The sequence below is a fragment of the Somniosus microcephalus genome, chromosome 5, assembly GCF_052327205.1.
Source record: "Somniosus microcephalus isolate GS21.2 chromosome 5, FLI_Smic_1.0, whole genome shotgun sequence".
Classification (NCBI taxonomy): Eukaryota; Metazoa; Chordata; class Chondrichthyes; order Squaliformes; family Somniosidae; genus Somniosus; species Somniosus microcephalus.
Genome location: NC_140991.1, coordinates 99,200,874 through 99,224,239, shown reverse-complemented (window position 1 = coordinate 99,224,239; position 23,366 = coordinate 99,200,874). Strand labels below are relative to the sequence as shown.

Sequence of the window (23,366 nt, the reverse complement as noted above, 5' to 3'; positions counted from 1 at the left end):
CAGAGGACACAGATTTAAGGTGATTGGCAGAAGAACCAAAGGCGACATGAAGAAAAACTCTTATGCAGCGAGTGATTAGGATCTGGAATGCACTGCCTGAAATGGTGGTGGAGGCAGACTCGATCGTGGCTTTCAAAAGGGAATTGGATAAGTACCTGAGGGAAAACATTTGCAGGGCTGCGGGGAAAGGGCAGAAGAATGGGACTAGCTGAAGTGCTCTTGCAGAGAGCCGGCATAGGCTCAACAGGCCGAATGGCCTCCTCCTGTGCTGTAACCATTCTATGATTCAGTTTGCCGTCCATCGCATGCATCCGGGAGGTCAGAGGCTTCATACGCTAGGAGAGGGAACTTCATTGTCTTCTCTCCAAACAGAGAGAAGCAGGAGGAGCATGCATGTGGCTTTGCCAGGATATCTGGCTTCCCCATGGTGCAGGGTGCCATCAACTGCGCACACGTGGTTTTGCAGGCGCGGTATCTCTGGTGAGATGGTCCGTAACCGCAAAGGGTTCCACTCACTTAATGTGCAGTTGGTGTGCAACCGCGCCCAGCACATTATGCTGGTGAATGCCAGGTATCCAGGCAGCAGTCATGATGCATTCATCCTGCGCCAATCCACAGTGCCATCAATCTTCCAGCCACCATGTTGAACCCGAGGATGGCTGCTCGGCTACAAGGGCTATCCGCTCTGCATCTGGCTGCTTACTCCCCTCCACAACCCCACCACTGGTGGCCAGCACTCATAATGAGAGCCGTGCTGCCACGAGTTATGTCATCGAGCAGACCGTCAGGTTGCAACGGTTCTGCTGTCTTGACCACGTGGGAGGAGCCCTCCAGTACTTGCGGGTGTCCCAATTCATGGTGGTCTGCTGCATCCACCACAACTTGGTCATCATGAGAGTGCAGTCCTTGCCACCACGAGTTCCAGGACCACCTCAGGAGGAGGAGGAAGGGAGGAGGCAGCCTGCACATCCACATTCCAGATGGGCTGTCAGTGAGCTCTATATCAGTCTCCGGTTCCCCTAAATAAAACCCCAGATCCCCATTGCTCAACACTTCCCCACCTTCCCATCCCTCTGTTATGGAACATCACAGCATCTTCTTGGCCACAATGTTGAAATGAAAGCCACCACAAAACAAACATTCCAAACCACATTTGTAAATCATACAATCCAATACTACATAACAAAGTTAACTAATCACCATTGTGTATTGCCTTAGTGCCTATCTTCCATGTGCCTTTGCCTGTCCTAGTTCTCCTACGAAGTGCTACACCAGTGGCTGCAGCACGGCTGGTGGAAGGCTGCTGACTTTCAGTGGGGGAGACTGCAGATGACCTTGCAGGACAACTCGAGCAGCTCTGGGCCTAGAAGGCCCGGCTGTAGACTGCTCCACCTCGGCATGGGCGGCAGCAGTCTGGGCTGGCTGGCTGACTGGCAAGGGCACTGGCGGAGTGGCAGTGGTGGAAGTACAAATGCTGCCATCCTGAGAGGACAGCAGATGCATGCTCCACGGAGCCACCGGCACACCCCCGGGGTAGTGCCTCTCCAATCCTCGTAATCAGTTGGAGGACAGATTGCTGTGACACCCCTTTCCACACTGGTAAACGCAGCCATGATGGCAGCAGTCTCAGCTTGCGTGGCAACAAGCTGAGCCTACGTGAGAGCAATCTGAGCTTGCGTGGCAGCAAGCTGAGCTTGCATGACGTAAGTCTGAGCTTCCACTGCAGCACTCGGGCATTGGGTTGCTTCCGCTTGTGCTGTAATGGAAGCTGAGACATTGCCTATCACACCCTGCATCATGGCTTGGTCCACAAGTGAGCTAATGGAGTTCACTTCCATCCTGGAAATCCATGTGCAAGGTTGGTGCTGGATTCCTCCATGCTCCTTGATGGTGACAACTGGCTCTCTGGCAGGCCTGCCAATGCACCAAGCATTTCTGTGTGCAGCCCGATCATCCTTCTTCTGTAGGCTGCCCCATCGAAGCCCTCATCTGAGTCCTCGTGTTCGGCCTCGCCCTCGGGCGCTAGCACCAGCGCTACCCTTTTTCCCCCTGCCCTGGTAGCAGGCCACTTGTGCCTGGTGACTCACCTCGTGCAGATCCTGCCTCTATACTACCCTATAAATTACACGCAGTGCCAGTTTCTGAGCTGGTGCCGGAGAGTGAGATCTCGAGTGACGGTGTCTCTTCTCCAGCACACTCCTCTTGTTCTTCCTGCACTGGCTGGGTAGATGAGTGGGAGTGTGGTGCATTGAGCAGTGTGTGAGGCTACTGGTGCAGTTGGTGGGAGATAGCTTTGGAAGATGCATTCACTGACCTTGACCACTCGTGAGGTCATTAAACTTCTTTCGGCACTGGATCCAGGTCCTCTGCACAAGACTGCTGGCAGTGACTGCTTCAGCTATCTGCTCCCACTGCCTTCTGACTGTCTGGATGGCCCCCTGCCAGTAGAAGACCTGTCTCCTCCTTTCTACCCTCTGCAGTAAGGCCTCTAATGCTGCGTCTGAGAACCTTGGTGCCCTTTCTCTGCCCTGTTTAACTATTGCTGAGTGACAGTTGCCTTGACGAGCACTTCCAGCAGATGCTGAATGCACCCGACCTTTAAGAGGTGCAGACTGCCTTTAAAAGTGGAGGCTAGCTTTAAATAGAGGTAGAATCGCACAAACTTTGGCCCCCTGCTGAGCACTCAGCACTGGGCTGTGTGCATCAGTCATGGTAATTAGCAGCCAGCATGAATGTCATGTGCTGCCTGAATTACTTTCAATGGGCGCATGCTGCTCATGCATTGCGATCCCTGCACCCATTTTCAGGTGTTATCGAAGTTTTAGCCCTTAGTACTACACTGGTCGTCTTGCACAAGAAAGGGTCAGACACCAGCTCCCTAATCAGTCACAAATGTAATTTTGTTTCTGCACAGTACCTCTCCAAATATCACTCTCTGGCTTGCAAGACCAACAGTGTTAAAGAAGAGCATGGAAATTTGTACATCTGCACAAATTGAATGTGGTGTTAAACTATAAAGTTGGTTCAACTGGAAAAACCCAGTATTTTTCAGTTGGATTTCTTTTTTCTAAACTCACTAACTTGTAAGCTCCTCTCTTAACCCCTCCCTGCTCTTGTTTGAGCTGAATATGAAGAATGTCATGCATGACTGAGCTGCATTATCTCACTTTTGTATGTTCTGGTACAGTACCTTTCCTATTTGAGGAGCAGCGTAAAGTGACATCACCGAGTTATACTGGCTGGTTACACCACAGTGAGAGTGGTTGACAGCTGTCTGCTGGATACTGAAGGACTGGGGAGTCTTTCGGCAGGTCTGTTTTGGTGCTGGAAGATCTCACGGAAGCTCATAAGCTTTCAGAGTTGAGCAGCTGTCTTCAAAATGGGAAGTACCACGTCTGACTGTTATTGCTGTCTCCAAAACATTGTAGATTAAATAATTGTAACTGGCATAAATGTTGGTGTGAGGGAATGGTTTCCATTGGTTACTAAGCATGCACTTTTGTCTGACGTGCGATTCAGAATTCAAAAAAGTACTAGTTTCAGAAAATTTCCGCCACAAGTAAAACCATCCTAATCGAACTGTTTTAGTCAGTTGATGCCTTTTGGTGTAATCTTTTTATTTAAAGTGGTTGTACTTTTCTTAAATTAAAGGGTAGACTTCTTTATCCCTGGCACATCTAAAGTCGGTGGCTTTTCTATCTGTTCAAGTCCGGGGCTATTGGAAAGGGAGCGTGTATTGGAATTGGCAGTAAAATACAGCAAACATCCTCCTGCCCACTGGATTCATACTCAGGTAACCAAATAAATGTTTTAATTTCCCAATATTTTCAAAAGAAATAATAATCCAACATCAGTGAATGAAAACCAATTATGTCAATGCAGTGTTCAGTGATGTACTTGTTTTTATTAAAGGGTGTTTGTTACTTTATAAATGCTGTATTGTTAAATGATGGCAGAGCTTTGTCTATTAAAGAAATTACCACTATAATTTCTGGTTTTAAGACTGCATTTACATTTGTCACTGAAAGTGATCGTCTGATTGGTGCTGCTTATCTTAAAAAAAAAAAAAAAAAAAATTTAAAAAAATGTATTCATTCACAGGTTATGAGGGTCGCTGGCAAGGCCAGCATTTAGTGCCCATCCCTCCCTAATTGCCCTTAAGGTGGTTGTGAGCCACCGCCTTGAACTGCTGCAGCCCTTGGGGCACTTATCAAGCGGGCTGCTTTGTCCTGGATGGTGTCGAGCTTCTTGAGTGCTGTTGGAGCTGCACTCATCCAGACAAGTGAAGAGTATTCCATCACACTCCTTACTTGTGCCATGTAGGTGGTGGAAAGACTTTGGGGAGTCGGTAGCAATATTCCCTGTAAGCTGCGTTTTGTTCTGCGCGGCTTATCTCTTTGTAAATACCTAATATTTAAATGTAAAAGCCAGTGAGCGGCCTGCATGGAACCTTTCCCATTACGTGGCCACGCAGCTTAGAGGGAACATTGGTCGGGAGGTGTGACAATCGCCACAGAATACTCAGCCTTTGACCTGCTCTTGCAGCCACAGTATTTATGTGGTTGGTCCAGTTAAGTTTCTGGTCAACGGTTACCCCCATGATGATGATGGTGCGGGATTCGGCGATGGTTATGCCATTGAATGTCAAGGGGCGGTGGTTAGACTCTTATTGGAGATAGTCATTGCCTGGCACTTGTGTGGCGTGAATGTTACTTACCACTTATCAGCCCAAGCCTGAATGTTGTCCAGGTCCTGCTGCATGTGGGCACTGACTGCTTCATTATCTGAGGAGTTGCGAATGGAATTGAGCACTGTGCCGTCAACCTCGTCCTGGTGAGCTCCAGGTTGTGATGTATATACATTCCACTACCACTAGCTGGTGCTACAACACTGCATCTATTTCACTGCCAGAATGCAACTGGTTTATGCAGAAGTCAATATGCAAGAGAAAAATTAAGGCTTTCTAATTCTACTAATTGCTTTTTGTTTCAAAAAATATTCTAGTTTGAATTGGAAAGTGTATATATTTTAGAAAATGAATGCAGTATTTCCTTAGCAGACACCATTGGATGGAAGTGCTTCATATTTCCTTTAATTGTGGTCAGATGAGCTGGCATGGAAGTGACTGGAATCATCAATTTCAGATTGTTGTAGTCCACACGTGTTGTATGTTCCTCAGGACTGGAGCTTCTGCACTTGCTTTAGACTTTAGAGATTATTTTTCTGTGTTCTGTGCAACTTTAAGATGTTTCCCCTGCACGGTCATAAGTCAAAATGGACCCCATGAATATGAAAAAAAATTCCAGTTGTGGTACTGAATTCCTAAGAGGAATACTGATATTGAGTTTATCCTACATGTTATACAGTTTTAATGAAGTGAAACATTTATCAAACTCTTGAATGGGCAACTTAGTGTATTACCATAGCATGCTAGGTTGCTGGCATGTATCAATTTCCCTCCTTGATTTAAGATTTTGATCATCAAATTAAATTTCAACAGTCGTCCAAAGCAGAGTTTCTCCAGTTAGTAGCTGCGCTTATAGATCAGAAAGATCCAAAGTTCAATCTCTGGTCTGTGCTGAGCTAACTAATCTCAGCCAGTATGGTGATAGGGTGCTACAATTGGCCTCAGTGCCCTAGGGTTAGGGAAGGGAAAATGAGCCCCAGACACCACTCCACATCATTCCAGCAAGCCTTGCATCTGTGTGAACAGAGCATGAGGAGGGCAGGATTGGGCTCCAGCTGTGATGCCCTCAAGTCTAATTGCCTGCTGGCATTCACTGTCCATCTTCTCGCATGAATAATTACCACTAGGGACAGGTACTGAAGGGCTCCCATAGAAATGTACCTCAACACCACCTGTGCGTGGAGCAATTGGTGACTGGGGTGGAGGGATCAGCAATTGTCCCTCCAACCAAAAAGCCAAGCCAGAAAGATAAGTACAGATGAGGGCAGCTGTTTAGCTTGTCTCTACAATCCCCCTGCAGCATCTAACTCTCTCTTAAATAAGTGCAGAGTTTTTGCCTCCACCATCTTACCCAGTAAATGTTAGTTCAGCTCTGGAAATCAGTAAGCTGTTTTAAAAATCCTACTTGGCTGTACATTTTATTCTTTCTTAGAAAATTTTAAAAATCTCATTTTCGATACGAATGACACAAGCAACTGATGCACATAATTTTTAAAACTTAAATTCAAAACTCTGGATCTATTTCTATTTACTATATATCTGTCCTTCTGAAACAGAAATAGTTATGTCAGTGAATCAAGCTATGGAAATTTGTTGCTCTGCTTTATTTGCTACAATTCCTGCTCTGTAGAGCTGGATTAAAATTGGTCATTGCTTGACTAGTTATGTAGCTGTTAAGCCACTAGAGAGGTACAAAATACATTATTACTGGTGAGCGTTGATTAATCAGCTTTTTGCTGTAGGACTAAGGAAATTCTATTGAACAAACAAATTAGAAAACTGAAAAAGTAAAAATTTCTAATTATTGCCTTTAAAATAAAAAGCAGATACTTCCTCAGCAGTCTTTATCACGAGACAGTTGTAGAAGTACCAATAGTAGAACTTGGATATATATTCCGGGGTAAAGTTTCCGCTTTGGGTGCAAACAGCGATTCCAGCGCAAACTGCATCCATTTTGAAAAATGTCCCGCCCCCCCTGGGTTTCCGTTCAAACTCATTTGTATCTCGCCGAATGTAAAATCTGCCATGAACCAGTGCAAAAAAAATTCCTTTATATATTTAAGAGTAGTAACTTGGAAAAGGTCAATTTAATACAACTGAAAATGGGTTTATCAGCAAAAAATAAGCATTTTAAATCCGTGTCAATCCACTACCTGTGAGTAACCCAATTTTAAATTACTGAAAATTACTTTTTTAAATATACAAAACTATTTCCTAGTTAGATTAGGGTACGTTAGTCATTTCCTTAGTAATTTTTTTATATAACACTCCTGTGAAGCGCTTTGGGATGTTTTATTACGTTAAAGGTGCTATATAAATATAAGTTGTTGTTGTAAAAAAAAAAACTTTATCTCTGACAAGGTACCTATTAGTGTCCTTAAGCCCAAAAGTTCCAGCTTAATGTTTGAAGCCTCTTTGAAGGCCTGCAAATGAGCGCAATCAGCAGAAACTGCTTCTAGCATGGTGTTTTTTAAACTCGCTCAACAGATCACGGATACTTGAGTTGCACTGAATGCAATTTGCGCTTAAAATTCCGCGATCTTCTGCACCAGTTACGCCTATATTGGGGGAATTGCGCCAAAAAAATCAGCACAATCGAGCGGAAACTCCAGGCGTTTACCTTTGACACTGGCCTTCTGATCAGCCTCAAGAAATCAACCATCATGAGGCAAACCTTATATTCCATCCTTAGTCTTTACAGATAGTGCAGCTAACCATTATGACTCAATCACCTATTTTGGAATTCACTCACTGATTAGGAAGTTTAAATATAGATCAAGAATGTACTTCCACTTGAATAAATTTGGAGTCAGCATGGAATCACCTTGAAGAGTAGGCTGATGGCCTACAATGTAGCAATGCTTCCAACTACAAGGTATGCTACAGGAACTATGGGAACTCAACAGGTTTTGAATGCGATACATTCAGTCGATATTATACTTGAAATGTCAAAATAAAATCACCTGTGTGGAAGAGATATCAAAACAATGCTTAAAAAAACAACCTTGTTGGGTCACCTACGTTATTCAGACATCAAATTAATAGGCTTCTGAAGAATGTGTTCTATTATCATAGAATCGTATAGCACAGAAGGAGACCATTTGGCCCATAGTGTCTACGCCAGCTCTTTTGAAGAGCAATCCATTCATCCCACTCTCCTGCTCTTTATATGCCTGTAGTTTTTGTTCTCCTGCAAATATTTATCCAATTCCCTTTTTGAAGGGTACTATTGTATCTGTATTCACCATCCTATCAGGCAGAGCATTCCAAATCCTAACTGCAAGTTTTTCCTCGTGTCGCCTCTGGCTCTTTTGCCAATCACCTTAAGCCTGTGTCCTCTCATTATCGACCCTCCAGCCATCGGAAAAAGTTTCTCTTTATTTACTCTCAACCCTTCATGATTTTAAATACCTCTATCAAATCTACTCATTAGCCTTCTCTGCTCCAAGGATGATAACCCCAGCTTCTCCAGTCTATCCACATAACTGTAATCTCTCATCCCTGAAATCATTCTAGTAAATATCTTCTGTACCCTCTCCAAAGCCTTCACATCCTTCCTAAAGTGCAGTGCCCAGAATTGGACACACTATTCCAGTTGGGGCCGAACTAAAGTTTTATATAGGTTTAGCCTAACCGCCTGGCTTTTGTACTCTATGCCTCTATTTATAAAGCCCAGGATCCCATATGCTTTATTAACTGTTTTAACCTGTCCTGCCACCTTCAAATATTTGTGCACAAGCACCCCAGGTCTCTCTTCTTGCGCCCCCCTTAAAATTGTACCATTTAGCATGTATTGTCTCTCCTCATTCTTCCTACCAAAATGTACCACCTTTTCTACATTGAATTTCATCTGCCATGTGTCTGCCCATTCCACCAGCCTATCTATGCCCCCTTGAAGTCTACCCGGCAATGTGGAAAAGTGCCCAGGGACATCCTGCCCACAAAAAGCAGGACAAATCCAATCCGGCCAATTACCACCCCACCATTCTACTCTCAATCATCAGCAAAGTGATGGAAGGTGTCGTCGACCGTGCTATCAAGCAGCACTTACCAATAACCTACTCACCAATGCTCAGTTTGGGTTCTGTCAGGACCACTCGGCTCTAGACCTCATTACAGCTTTGGTCCGAACATGGGCAAAGGAGCTGAATTCCAGAGGTGAGGTGAGAGTAACTGCCCTTGACATCAAGGCAATTGTGAGCTGAGAAACAGCAAGTGTTCCTGTAGTGTGCACAAGAAGCAGTACAAAAACACCTTGAAAACAATCTCAAGGCATGTAACATTCCCACTGACGAATGGGAGGCCATGGCAGTGGCTGCGCCATCATGACACGCCTTCCTGCATGCTGGTGTCTCTCCGTTCAAAAATGAATGCCTGTCCAAGTTGAACTTCAAAATCTCTCAATACTTGTTGCAACCGAGTGACTGCAAGTTGACCATTATATGCTGAGTCCAATCCAAAACAATCTATGGTTCCTGCATCAGGCTGATCAATCGCTAGGAGATGAATGGTAGGACCTGAGAAACTTCAAGATTGTGTTGTGCTCAATACCATATACAAGAGGAGAAAAAAATCCTAACCATGTGTTTAAACCTTGGTGGCCATATTAACATGTGAACAGCCAAATTTCAATCATGTGTATTGAATTTGCTTTATTGGCCCTGATTGTGTAAATTGGACAACCTCTATTTTTGAAAACAGGAGCACAAAGTAGATATGGCCATTAGAATGGTAGTGATGGAAAATTATGTGAAATGTACTCTGACAGCTTTAAAATGGTGGAAAAGTTTAGGGGGAATACTGTTGGACTCCCCATTTAAATAGAAAAATAATGTACTTGTGAAGTTCTGTCTGATTTTGTGAAAATATCAATTCTATTACCCACAGAGATCCTCAAATAAGGCAGTTTAAAACATTCACACAATTTCTGTTCACCATCTATTATTCTAAGAACATAATCAACACTTAGAATTTATCAAAGGAGATGGTCTATGCACCCATTTCTTTAAAGCATGATGAATTTTAGTGGAATTTGTTCAAAGTTCTGACATTGCATTACAAATTAAACAAAGGCACGGTGGCATAGTGGTTAGCACTGTTGCCTCAGCACCAGGGACCCGGGTTCAAATCTGGCCTCGGGCGACTGTCTGTGTGGAGTTTGCACATTCTCCCTGTGTCTGCGTGGGTTTCCTCCGGGTGCTCCGGTTTCCTCCCACAGTCCAAAAATGTGCAGGTTAGGTTGATTTGGCTATGATAAATTGACCCTTAGTGTTAGGGGATTAAATACATGGGGTTACAGGGATAGGGTGGGATATGGGCCGAAATGGCCACTGTAGATTCTGTGAATGTACAACATGCAGGTGCATTAACTCATTATTTTTGTAATATTGGTATTGAATTAGCAATATTAAGTGATGTACAGTGACATTTAGTTTAACTGCAGGGGAAGTTTCACAGAAATGCATTGACCATGTTTTGCCCAACAAAAAGTGACGTCTGATTTCTCACTTCATTTGAGGTAGCGAGACATACCTTTAGTGGACAATTGTTCAGGAGGTATTTTGAGTCTTCAGTATTGTCTTTCCCAGAAAATGCCATTTTATTTCTTTTAAAACTGTTATTAACAAAATTTCCATTTTCTTCCTTTAGTGTGATATTGGTTCAGAAGTAACTCTTCGTGTAGGAGGTGATTTCTTCTTTGACCCTCGGCCTTCTGACTCTCCAGTGAACCTGTTGTTAGTTGCAGGTGGAGTGGGCATTAACCCCTTGTATTCTATACTCTTGCACGTAGCTGATCTCCACAGATTCCAAGGAAGCAAGCATTGTAAATACAAACCAGGATCAGTACAGCTGTACTTTAGTGCCAGAAACACAGAAGAACTTCTTTTCAAGGTTAGTATAACCTTTTCTTTTACATTTTCAAAACCACAGAGCTAATCTGTAGCTGGACTAGATCAACGATAGATGGATACTGTTGCTCTACAAACTGATTTACAGCAGACTTTGGACTAGATTTTATTACAATGCATAATGTAATTTAGCAGCACATTAAACTGATGGCTTAATTTAATTTTCCTGGCCTTGAGTTAGAAGCATTGTGCTGCCAGTGGAATTTTAATGTCTCCTTTAGTGCTCCGTTCTCAGAACTATTCACTTAAAGGCAATGCTGCTGTGTTGCCCATTCGTTCCTATTTTTTAAAAATTCCTCTTGGCCAAGAAAGGCCAACAATTGCTGGTTTGTGCCATTTCCCAGTTATTTTTTTTGCTTCTGTTTTAATCACAAATTGCTACCTTGTCCCATGTACTTTTGCAAACATTTGGTGCTCCAGTTGAAATATAGGGTTAATTCCACATTTCCAGCAGGTTACTGTGCTCATGGAATCAGGGCTATAATGTTGTACCCTATCCTCAACCCACACTTCCTGTGAGTGTGCCTCTCCATTGGGAGCGCAGGATTGAGGATATAGTGGCAAAATTTTATTATTATTATTCATTCTTTTTAATTTCTTTGAACTGTTGCGCTTAATCAGGTAAGGTCCATGCCAAGGAATAGAACAATTTTCCTCTATTTATTTTTCTTGTATCTAAGCACTCTCAGATCAGATATATTAGAGTTTCAATTCAAAGTAAGGCCTTCTCTATAGTACCCCAAAAATGTGCCATAGACCTCCAACATTTATATAGCTCCTTTTAATGTAACAAAATATTCCAGGATGCCGAGCGGTTGTTTCCCCTGGCTTGGATGCCGAGCGGTTGTTTCCCCTGGCTTGGATGCCGAGAGGTTGTTTCCCCTGGCTTGGATGCCGAGAACTAGGGGGCATAATCTCAGGATAAGGGGTAGGCTATTTAAGACTAAGATGAGGAGGAATTTCTTCGCTCAGAGTTGAGTCTTTGGAATTCTGAGTATTTTCAAGGCTGAGATCGATAGATTTTTGGACTCTAGGGGAATCGAGGGGTATGGAGATCGGGCGGGAAAGTGGAGTTGAGGTTGATGATCAGCCAAGATCTTGCTGAATGGCGGAGCAGGCTCGAGGGGCCGTATGGCCTACTTCTTTATATGTTCATAATTGAGTCAGACCCGAGTAGGAGAGGACCAAAGGTGCTATTGAAAAAAAGTTTTAAGGAGGCACTTGAAGACTGGGAATGATGTAGCAAAGCAGAGAGGTTTAGAGAGAGTTTGTGTGCGGACAAAATGGCTAAAGTTTAAGCTCCCGATGGACAAGCAAGGATGGGGAAACACACTGTAGACTAAAGTTAGAAGAGCAGAAGGTATGGGTAGGGACCTAGGGCTGGAGGAGGTTGCAGAAATCAAAGAATGAGGCCATGGAAAGATTTGAAGATGAGAATGTTAAAATCAGTGCATTGAAGGACAGGAAGCCAATGGAGTTCAGCATTGGGGTAGATAGATAAGTAGGATTTTGTATTTGATATGCAGGTTGGAAATCTGGATGATTTGCAGTTCATGTATTGGAGACCAGTGAAGAGGGTATTGGGAAAAGTTAAATGATATCTGGAGGGGGGTAAAGACATGAGAGTATCAGCAATTGGAGTGAGGAAGCAATGAAGATAGGTGATATTTCAGAGATCGAGGTAGGTAGTCTTAATGATTGATTGGATGCGGGATGTAAGGCTCGGTTCAAGAATGAGCAGGACATGGGGCTGCACGCTGTCTGGTTGAGCTACAGTGTGTATCCAAGAAGAGGGTTTTTGATGGAGGTCAAACAGAATAGCTTCAGTCTTGCCACTCTTGAGCTGCAAGAAGTTCTGTCACATCAATGACTTGCTGTGAGACAGGCAATCAGACAGTGCAGTAGCAGTTGTGGAATTGAGGGTGGAAAGAAGAACCTTTTATAGATCGCCTTTATGTCTTGAGGATGCCCCAAAGTGCTTCATGTCTAAGTTACTTTTGAATGTTAAGCAACAGTAAAGTGCAGAGTTCGAGTTAGGTATCCTCAACGTATATACAAAAGTTGACCCCATGTCAATGGGCAATGTTTGCCAAGGGTCAACACATAAATGAGGAATGGGGGGTGTTGCTGAAGATGAAACCTTGGGCCTCACCAAAGGTGAACATGCAGAGTAGAAGCTATTGCAGGAGATAATGCTGGTTATGTTGGGACAGATAAGACTGAAACCCTGCAAGACCAGGAACACAGAAAAAGCAGTCGAGGAAGCTGGTGTGACCCTGTTAAAAGTGTAAAGAGGTTGAGGAGCACAAGGAGAGATAATGAACCATAGTTACAGTAGCACAGAATGTTGTCCTTTACCTTGATCTGGGTGGTCAATGTCCAAACATGAGAAATGATCCCTAATGCACAAATGTGGCATTTTGATTTCCTGAACCAGCCATCCTTGTGGTCTTTGTGATTGAGGCACTCAAATTATTGTAGTTTGTGCTGTAAAGTTGTTTCTTCTTGGAACTGGGTTAACCTTGCCCAAACTCATTTCACATAGATGGGACCCTTGCAGCTGCCAGAGAAAATAGGCTTTCATTCTATTGGTCTGACTGGTTTTGAATCCAATCTGAGAGATCAAAAGGACAGTGTGTTAATCCATTGTGCCACCTAGTCTCCCAATTTTTTTAATTGGGTGTTTTGTGCTGTGCTAATCTAAGCAACTAGTAAAATTTAACCCACGTTAGTAAGCATGTAGAATACAGAATAACTTTTTCCTTAACTAGTACTTGGGCAGTAATAATTCTGTGCCTCTATTTCAGTGTGTAAACAACCATATGTGGTGTGATAAATACTGTTCCTATGATCTGTTAATGTGGCATGTATTGACTTGTAAATTTATACAGTTTTATTCCCATTCTAAATGTATGTTGCAAATCATAAATTCTCTTGGCAAAAAAAAAAGAGAAATGTAATCTTCTTTGTAATTTACAGCCTCTCTCAATCAGAATTTGAAATGTCCAAGTTTGTTGACTTTAATTTCATTAGCACCTGTAATAATAGTCCTTTAACAATTCTGAATCAGCTAGCAAGGCATTTTCACTAATACAAATGTCAAAATTCATTAATAGAGCTGTGGAGTGAACCCATTTTATTGACCAAGCCAATGCCCTATGTGCCTCTGGACCACCCTTTGTTCCTCCTCCATAGTGATATACCTGTCAAAGGCCGACCTTAACTATGCTCTTGGGTAGAAAATTCCTCCTGTGCTATTAAATTTGTTTAACTGCTGTAGGGATGCTTTGAAATCTTCCGTTCCATTAAAGACCAGATCTAACCTTGAGTGAAATATTCACATTGATTTGACTCTGCAGCTTGGCAGTACTGCATCAGTTCATCAATAATAATCTTTTAATGAAGTATTAGCAAGTGGAGAACATTTTACTTACTTTTCCCTCCTGCTTGTTAATTCATTTTTGGAGGATAGGAATCTTTGGATCAAAGTTGAATGCAGAGAAATTGTCAGCATTTTCTCCTGAGATTGTATTTTTTTTGATGCCAGTGCCTACTTTTTCTCTAGTATAGACAGTGTTGTCGAGGTCACATTTGTTGGCTTGAGAAGTGGAGGTGGGCTACTTTCTTTAGTGATCATTTTACAACTGAGTGACTTGCTAGGTCACTTTAGAGGCCATTAATAGTTAACCACTTGGTGTGAGACAGGAGACACAGGTAGGGGTGGCATGTTACCTTCCCTCAAGGACATTGGTAAACCCGTTAGGTTTTTATAACAATCTGGCAGTTTTCATGGTCAACTCATAAATTAACAGATTTACTGCATTAATTTTCACTACTTGCCTTAATGGAATTTGAATCCACAGCCTCTGGGTTGTTAGTCCAGTGCCATAATTACTGCACTACCATAAATCTAATTCAATCGGTTCTAAAGTTTTTTTTTTTAACACCCAAACTTGTCTCACTGATTTCATAAAGCAAGAATATTAACTGCATTGTTGTATATTATTAAATGTTTCTCTTTCTACCACCTTCTCTTCTCCCCCCCCCCCCCACCCCACCTTGCCAATAGTATTCTCAAGTAAGCTGACCAGGAAGGGAAGGGGTTACCTCCCCTTTTTCTTCCTTCCCTTGCCCTAGCCACTTTTCTATCTCCTTCCCTCATCCATCTGTCTTTATTGTTTGAGCAACTTTGTTAGTATATAACTAATACTGTACCAACTTATCTTCCAGAGAAACATAATAAACCTGGCAAAGGAGTTTTCTGGAAAAATCGGCTGTCATTTTCATGTGACACAGCAAAGCTCTGAAATATCTGGAGATATCCAGCCTTACATGACTGGTAAGCTTTAGTGTGTCCTTGGGGGTCAACCATACGTACCCATAAAGTACTGATGGAAGCCTTGTTAAATTCAGTATGTTGGTAGAGTTGGCACTGCTGCTCAGTTTTATTCTAAGCAAAAAAAGGAAAGCAATATACCCAAGAAAGTAACCTTATCTTCAAATAGAAATTAAAATAAAAACTATGGCCATGAGCAATGCAATTGCAATATGATGCCTCAATGCACAAAAAAAGTATATGGGATGGGTGCACACATTGTGATGTGACATGGCATGAGTGTACATCAGGCTGTTACATGGGTAGTTTTGTGGCTCTTTCAGTATCTATAATTGAAACCCACAGACATAAGAAATGATAACATTTGAGCATGTAATACTTAAAATTATATCGTCCCACAAATATCCTCCTTCCAATCCCAAAATATACAGTTTGTTTAATATAGCCACAAGTCTATTGGCTGCATTTAGTAGTAGAATCTGCTGTAATTCCTCCAGAGGTTTCCATATACAGTACTGTAATTGTACTGTAATGGTGCTAGTTTCAAACTGTTACATAAGTAGGGGAATATGAAGTAGTATTTTTTGCCAATTGCAAAATTAAGTGTAAAAAGGTAACTTCAAATATTTTTATTTTGGCCAAGCAAAATCCAGCGTGCATGAATATAAGGGCATAATTTCAAAGTTTGCAGATGACACAAAACTCATGGAAATGTAGTAAACAGTGAGGAGGATCATGGCAGACTTCAGGAGGACACAGACTGGTGAAATGGGAAGACACATGACAAATAAAATTTAATGCAGAGAAATGTGAAGTGATGCATTTTAGAAGGAAGAATGAGGAGAGGCAATATAAATTAAATTGTACAATTTGAAAGGGGGTGCAGGAACAGAGAGACCTGGGGGTTCGCATCCACAAATCTTTGAAGGTGGCAGGAAAAAGTTGATAAAGTTGTTTATAAAGCCCAGGATCCTATATGCTTTTTTTTAAGAAGCATAGTGTACAAAAGCAAGGAAGTTATGCTAAACCTTTATAAATTACTAGTTAGGCCTCGGCTGGAGTATTGTTCAATTCTGGGCATCATACTTTAGGAAGGATGTCAAGGCCTTGGAGAGAGTGCAGAGGAGAAGGAGAAACTGTTTCCACTGACAGGAGGGTCGGTACCCAGAGGACACAGATTTAGGGTAATTGGCAAAAGATCCAGAGGGGAGATGAAAAAAAAATTACAAAGAGAGTTATGATCTGGAATGCACAGCCTGAAAGGGTGGTGGAAGCAGATTCAGTGGTAATTTTCAAAAGGGACTTGGTTATATAAGGAAAAATTTGCAGGGCTATGGGGAAAGAGCGGAGAAGTGGGACTAATTGGGTAACTCATTCAAAGAACTGACATGAGCACAATGGACTGAATGGCCTCCTTCTGTGCTATATGATTCTATGCAGCTATAATATATTAAAAATCTTGTATCTGCATGCACTTCCTGTCTGCAAAACCTTACTTTTTGTAATTATCTTTTCCCCATTATAAATTCCTATGTCTACATTTATAATGGAAACTATTTATATAAACTTGTTACAATTGCACCCTCCCACCACCAGTACTGGCACTGGAACGCATCGTTATTGCATTTCCCAGCTCTTTAGTCTATACTGCAGGGAAACTTCTGTATTCCAATTAACACTATTCTGCTTCAAAATTTTATGTATGTTTTGCTATTTAGCTATTAATGTAAAATCTAAGAATTTACTAAAATAAGAATAGAATGTATGGCTTTAAAATGTTCACTGAATTATGCCTGTTTATCCTGGTCCAATTATTACCTACTTTCTAAACCTGTTTCACCTGAAGACTGCACCACAGGAGATTGACAAATATACTTAATGTTTTTCACCCCAACACTGACCTCTCCACCTCTTCTGAAGGCAGTGAGCCATGCTTGGGTATGGTTTTGGTAGCAACTCATGTTATTTCAGTCAATGGCCATTTCTCATGTGCAAGCCTAGACTATGTGGGGGAGAGAGTGTTGCAACCAATCTCAATCGTATTCGCCATTAATATCTGTGCTTGCACAATCTTGAAAGAGAGAATTTGCATTTATATAACTCTTTTCCCATCCTCCGTTTATCACAAAGGAATTCACAGCCAATGAATTATAATAACTGTTATGTAGACAAATGTGACAGCTAATGTGGCACAGCAAGGTCCCACATACATGCAATGCAATAAATGACCAGTTAAATTGTTTTGGTGGTTTTGATTGAGAAATAAATGCTGGCCAGGGTAACAGGAAACCTTCTCTGCTCTTCTTCAAATAGACCCTCTTTCACTGCTATTTCCAAGTATGCTAAAGATACAGGAGCTCATCCATCTAGAATAAAATAACTACATTGATCCAGAAGACCACATTAAGTGTTCTTTGCTTGCAGTTCTCCCTGACATCTGTTCTAAACTTTCCTTCCATTGGTTTTAACCTAAGCACCTTGTTTTTGTATCCTGGCATACTTTGAAGTACTACTGCAGATTAACCTTATCTATGTAATTTGATATCTTGGAGTTAATGTGCATAGGTCCCTGAAGGTGGCAGGACATATTGAGAGAGTGGTTAACAAAGCATATGGGATCTTGGGCTTCATAAATAGAGGTATTGAGTACAAAAGTAAGAAGTTATGCTGAACCTTTATAAAGCGCTGGTTAGGCCACAACTGGAGTATTGCATCCAGTTCTGGTCACCACACTTCAGGAAGGATGTGAAAGCCCTTGAGAGGATGCAGAGGAGATTTACCAGAATGATTCTGGGGATGGGGATCTTAGCTACAAGGACAGGTTGGAGAAGCTGGATTTGTTTTCATTAGAGCAAAAGAGGTTGAGGGGTGATTTGATAGAGGTGTACAAGATTGACGGGTTTGGATAGGCTAGATGGCGAAAGGCTGTTCCCACTAGTTGACGGTACAAGGACTAGGGGACACAGATTTAAGGTTTTGGGCAAGAGATGCAGGAGGGATGTGATGATAAAACTTTTTTACGCAGCGAGTGGTGACGACCTGGAATTTGCTGCCGACGGAAGTGGTGGAAGCGGACACACAATGTTTTCAAGGGGAGACTGGATAAGCAGTTGGAAATAAACTTGTAGGACTACGGGGATAGAGCGGGAGAATGGGACTGACTGGATTGCTCTACAGAGAGCCAGCACAGACTCGATGGGCCAAATGGCCTCCTTCTGTGCCATTATGACTCTAAGATAAGGGGACTGAGGAGTCTCAATTTATCCAGTCTTGAAACTCATTCCTTTGACTATCGGAATCAGCCAGATGGTTCTCTTGTGCACTGCATCCATGGCTTGAATGTTTCCCTTGTGCCTTAGTGACCAAAACGGAATGCAATATTCAAGTTCCAGTCTGACCAGAGCACTTTACAATTTAGCAAAATGTCGTCCAAATTGCATTCAACTGACCTGGTAATCAAGCATTCTATATATTTTGTTTATTGCTGCCTTGCAGTGATTTGGCATGTTAAGTTCTAAATCTATCATCTCCAAATCCTATTCACCTTTTAGTTATTTCCATACTATTTGTAGTATATTTGTGACATCCATTTTTCTGCCAACGTCTAATAATTTTAGCTGCCACTAATTTGCTAATTGCAGATTTTATCTACCTTCTCTCTTCTCCCTTGCTACTTGGTGTCTCCTACCTCATTGCTAGGTTTCACTTTTTGAAAGCAGGCCTGTAGTGATAAAGTAACTACAGTAACTGGCTGGGCACTATTTTAAAGGATAGACACAAGTACAAATGTAACTTTTAGAGATTCAAAAGTTCAACTAAGTTAACCAGTTTTTATTTTGTTGAATTGGGTACACCAGGTAAACAAACTTTTATAAGTGACGTGTTTTGAATTCTGATGGATGCAGTTAGTCAAATTACATGAAAATAGACACTGCTTAGCAAAAGAAAGCTATGCTACTGAAGCAACTGAAGGTGGAATTGGGGGGAAAAAATCTCCGCAAGACCCACAGAATTGCTGTGACTTACTTTGTTAACCACATATTTTCTTGTACATATTCAGCCAAAACCCTGACCATCCTCTCCCCTGGAAAAAAAAGTGCCCAATGAAACTCTGGGATAGCCCTGTAAAACTGGAGATGATGTGATGGCAAATACAGGTTCAAAGCTGCACGCAGTGAATTCTCTTGTGTTCAGGGAGTGTCATCAAGAAGATAACAGTGCTCCCCTTACGGGAAGGGGAAAAACATGAGGATTAGCCTTTATTCCCACCCCTCCAATCTATCCTCTTTTATCTGTTTCTTGCTTGTTGGGTTAGAAGTGGAATTCATATTGTAAAGAGACTTGGAGGGGAGGTGGTGAGAGGGGTGTGGTGAAGAGGGGAGGGCAAGAAGTCACTTTTTTTTATTTTTCTGCCTTGGCTCAGTGGCAGCACTCTTGCCTCAGAGGCTTGTGGGTTTAAGCCTCACTCCAGAACTTGAGCACATAATCTAGGCTGACACTCTAGTGTAGTTGTGAGGGAGTGCTGCATTGTTGGAGGTGCCATCTTTTGGATAAAATGTTAAACTGAGACCCCATCTGCCATCTCAGGTGGTGCAAAGATCCCGTGGCCCTATTCTGAAGAGCTGAGGAGTTTTTCTGGTATCGTAGCCAATAGTTATCCCTCAATCAAAACCTAAAAACAGATATATGGTCATTTATCTCATTGCTGTTTGTGGGACCCACATTGTGTACAAATTAGATGCTACGTTTCCCTACATTACAACAGTGATTTTACATTTAAAAAAAATAATAATTGGTTGTGAAGTGCTTTTGGATGTCGTGAGGTTGTGAATCTTGCTATATAAATGCAAGTTTGTTCTTGTTTTTATTCATAACTGCTGTTCACCTCCATATCATGTATTAAAGGACGTGTCAGATGTGAGTTGTTGTGCCAATGTGTTTAATTATAGATGATGTGGTTTAGGAGCAAGTTGTTTTTAGTTGCAATTCTTTAATTATAATTTTCAATTTTATTTTAGCTGGAAGAATATCTGAAAGGACTCTGGCACATGTGTCGAAGGATAACCTCTGTTATATTTGTGGTCCACGTCCAATGATAGAGTCTGTTTCTCAGCAGCTGGAAAATCTTGGTGTCCCTAAAGAAAATATAATTTTTGAGCAGTGGTGGTAGTGCGAGTCTAAAAAGGCAATTCCCCCAACATTGTCTTCATGTTCTGTTAATCAAAGCAATATAACTTTACTCTGGCATTGCATATTGTTCTTGGGTGATCTCTCTTAGGTTTCAGCACTACTAAAAGTGCTGGGCAGTGCTGAAGTTGTGTTCGAGATCAGTATCATTGTGTATGATGCTATTCCTGTAGTGAATGTCTCTACAGGAATGTTAAGTCATGAAGATTGCCTTTAAATTACTTCTGTGAAATATCTGAAATCTTAAAATATTCAGTTAGTAAAAGTTTCTGATTTTATATTTTCCATAATTTATGCTCTTTATCATTTTATTTCTATATTGTTTTGGTAGAATATTGAATCTTAAGCTACCATTACACTACTTTCATATCAATGCAAAACATTTTTTGTTGACTCTAATGTAACGGAACAATCCAGGAATCAGATCCCAAACTAACTCTCTGATGCACTGAAGCCAAAAAGTGTGAGACCACTTCCAATAAATAGTCTGATGCCAGTCGGGATGCACATCAAGTACAACTCCAGCCCAGTGCAAAGCCACAGAGTGACCAGGAAGTCTTGGTATGGGAATTCTTTTAATATTGAAGGATAAAAAGTGCATCTACTTGTGTTCTTATAACATTTAGAATCAGCCATCAGAGAGCATAGCTCTGAGCTTGTGCAACTCCAGTCTGCCACCTGCACATCGCACTGTATCGATACTGGTTTCAGACTATGGTCTGCAATATAATCGCCATCTCACAGAACTTGGTTATTTTTAAATAAGGAAAGTACTTGTGCATGAGAATTCATCCTGGCAAATTATTGCCATACTTGCTAAAAACAAACTGTGAACGGCATTAGTGTCTGCAATCATCTTTCTACTTGAGAGATGAATGAATCTGGATTACAAGTTCATAAGATTGAAAACTTTTATATTGACTTTAAAACTATTAAACAGTATATACGTAACACATGTTGAAAACAGAAAGCATCTTTTTCAACACTTTGAAAATGAGAAACGAATTAACACTGGCTGACATGATTTCCATTTTAAAAATTCACCATTGTTTCATAGTTAATATTTTTTAGTGTTTTGATTAAGTGCTGTGATGCATTTAACTACTTTGTTATTTATTTGTAGCATAAAATATTTTTATTCAGTGCAATAAAGCATCTACGTTGGACCTCTATTAACAAACTTGAATATCATCAGAGGCCAAGTGAAATATGCAGTAGTTTAAATAAATGTACGTGTTGGTTATGCCTTAAATGGACCAGAAAGTGATCAGTAATAATGACCATAAAATTGATGTCTCCCTCCCTCCCAGAAGGTCAAAGGTTGTTGTCCCAGGGCTGCCTGTCATTTGATTCCTTCTGCTTCAACTGGTAGTCATTTATATTTCAAAAGCAAAATACTGCAGATGCTGGAAATCTGAAATAAAAACAGAAAATGCTGGAAATACTCAGCAGGTTAGGCAGCATCTGTGGCGAGTAAAACAGAGTTAACGTTTCAGGTCGATCATCCTTTGTCAGTTCTGACGAAGAGTGATCGACCTGAAACATTAACTCTGTTTCTCTCTCATCAGATGCTGCCTGACCTGAGTATTTCCAGCATTTTCTGTTTTTAAGTCATTTATATTTGTTGCTCAAGAGTAGAATATTTTGACGGATTTGACATTTAAAATAGAGACTTCTATGTCTTCCTTTGGCAGATTATGCATATTTGCTGCTGCCTGACCTGCCTATTTGATGACTAGGTCCAATACATTTAGACTCTTAACTTTTAGCACCTCTATTCCCCCTCTTTTTTTATATGAAGGGTGATGCAGGGCTCACCGTTCCCAGTCTACCTTTGGTTTGATTTTATTTCCTTCGAGTTATTTCCAACTAGATCAATGCTGCTAAATCTTGAGTAGTTACTCTTTCCACAATGTTATCTGTCCACAGCTCCTAAAACAAGGTTCAACAACACTTAACAACAGTGCAGAACCACATTTAGCCCAACCAGCAAACATATTTGAAATTAATTTGTGCAGTTTATTTCTGGCAGTATTACCATTGCCTGCTCTTTACTTGGTGCCTGATGCTGGTTTTTGGTTGGGTAAGGAATTGGAACTTGATTAATTTTCTCATTGCCAGGCAACAACCAAGGTGAATGAATAAGTAACCTGTTCAGAAAATTCTACGCCATTTTGTGTGTAACCAGACTGATGGCTTCACAAGTCTTGCTGATGTACATTTTCTTTTCTGTAGCAAGTTGCACATAATTAATAGAGCATTATTAATTTTATATAGTTTTATTGAGTGTTAATTAGGTTTCTGAATTATCACTGGTTGTTTAATATAAAAGCAACAGCAGTTAATTGTCACATCAGTTTTGCAATGCATTTTAAATTGCACCATCAACATAATTCAGAGAGTATACCTAATGTGACTCATGCATTTGAAAACTCCTGTAATATAGTCACTAGTACAAATAGCTTGTGTGCAAGCTTAGCATAGACCAATATAGTGCATACATTGGCTGTGACTTCACCATTACTGGCCAAGAAGCAAGATTTGGTAACGTATCATTAATTTCTTCATCAGAATTATATATTTGTGCATTTAATAAGTGATTTCTCTTTGAATTTGGTTTACAGAATTTCAAAATGCTGAAATTTTCTTTGATCTTTTACAGAACTATGTTGTCAAAAGTGGTATCTCTTGTGCAAAGTGAATACTATTATGCCTCATGTATGCTGCAATAAATTATTTAGACTTTTTTTCTGTGCTTTTTTTTCTTGAAATCGCATTTCTCATTTGTTGCACTCCACATACAATAATAGATATGAAGCTAATCCAAGAGGGAAAATCATGTGGAGAGTCTGTTTCTTTTAAGAGCGAATGCAGCCACATGATAATTTCTGGTGCCTCATAACAGCAGCTTTCCGATATCTTCAGTTCTTTTCGCCCACAATTTACATCAGTCACTCAGTGGCTACTTTGTTGTTAGTACATTTAAAATAACATTTTAAAGTATTTTCTATTAGTTTTGCTTTATTGTTAACTTTCTACTTTAACAAGTATTCGTGCAGAAGGTCATTCACAGCTTTAAATGGCTATGCACTATGCCTTTAATGTCTTCCCCAAGTGTATTGAGTGCCTGCTATTTCAACCTAAATGGAAGCAATGGTGTTACAAGAAGCATCATAAACTGGCCATTTAAAAACAATGAAGCTGTCTGGTGATGAATACAGGAGAAACCTTTATCGGGTTGTTACAC

The 23,366-nt window shown here is 41.1% G+C and overlaps 1 protein-coding gene across 2 annotated transcripts in view; it reads left to right on the top strand.

The window, feature by feature from the left end:
* The window catches only part of oxnad1 (oxidoreductase NAD-binding domain containing 1), a 54,830-nt gene extending 31,964 nt beyond the window's left edge, over positions 1-22,866 (top strand). For both annotated transcript variants that reach the window (XM_085988027.1, XM_085988026.1), the window contains exons 4-7: positions 3,652-3,793; positions 10,337-10,579; positions 14,827-14,935; positions 19,951-22,866. In XM_085988027.1, coding sequence (XP_085844153.1) covers positions 3,652-3,793; positions 10,337-10,579; positions 14,827-14,935; positions 19,951-20,102 — 646 coding nt within the window. In that variant the 3' untranslated portion in view covers positions 20,103-22,866. The remainder of the gene's footprint in view (positions 1-3,651; positions 3,794-10,336; positions 10,580-14,826; positions 14,936-19,950) is intronic.
* Positions 22,867-23,366: the final 500 nt, after the last annotated feature.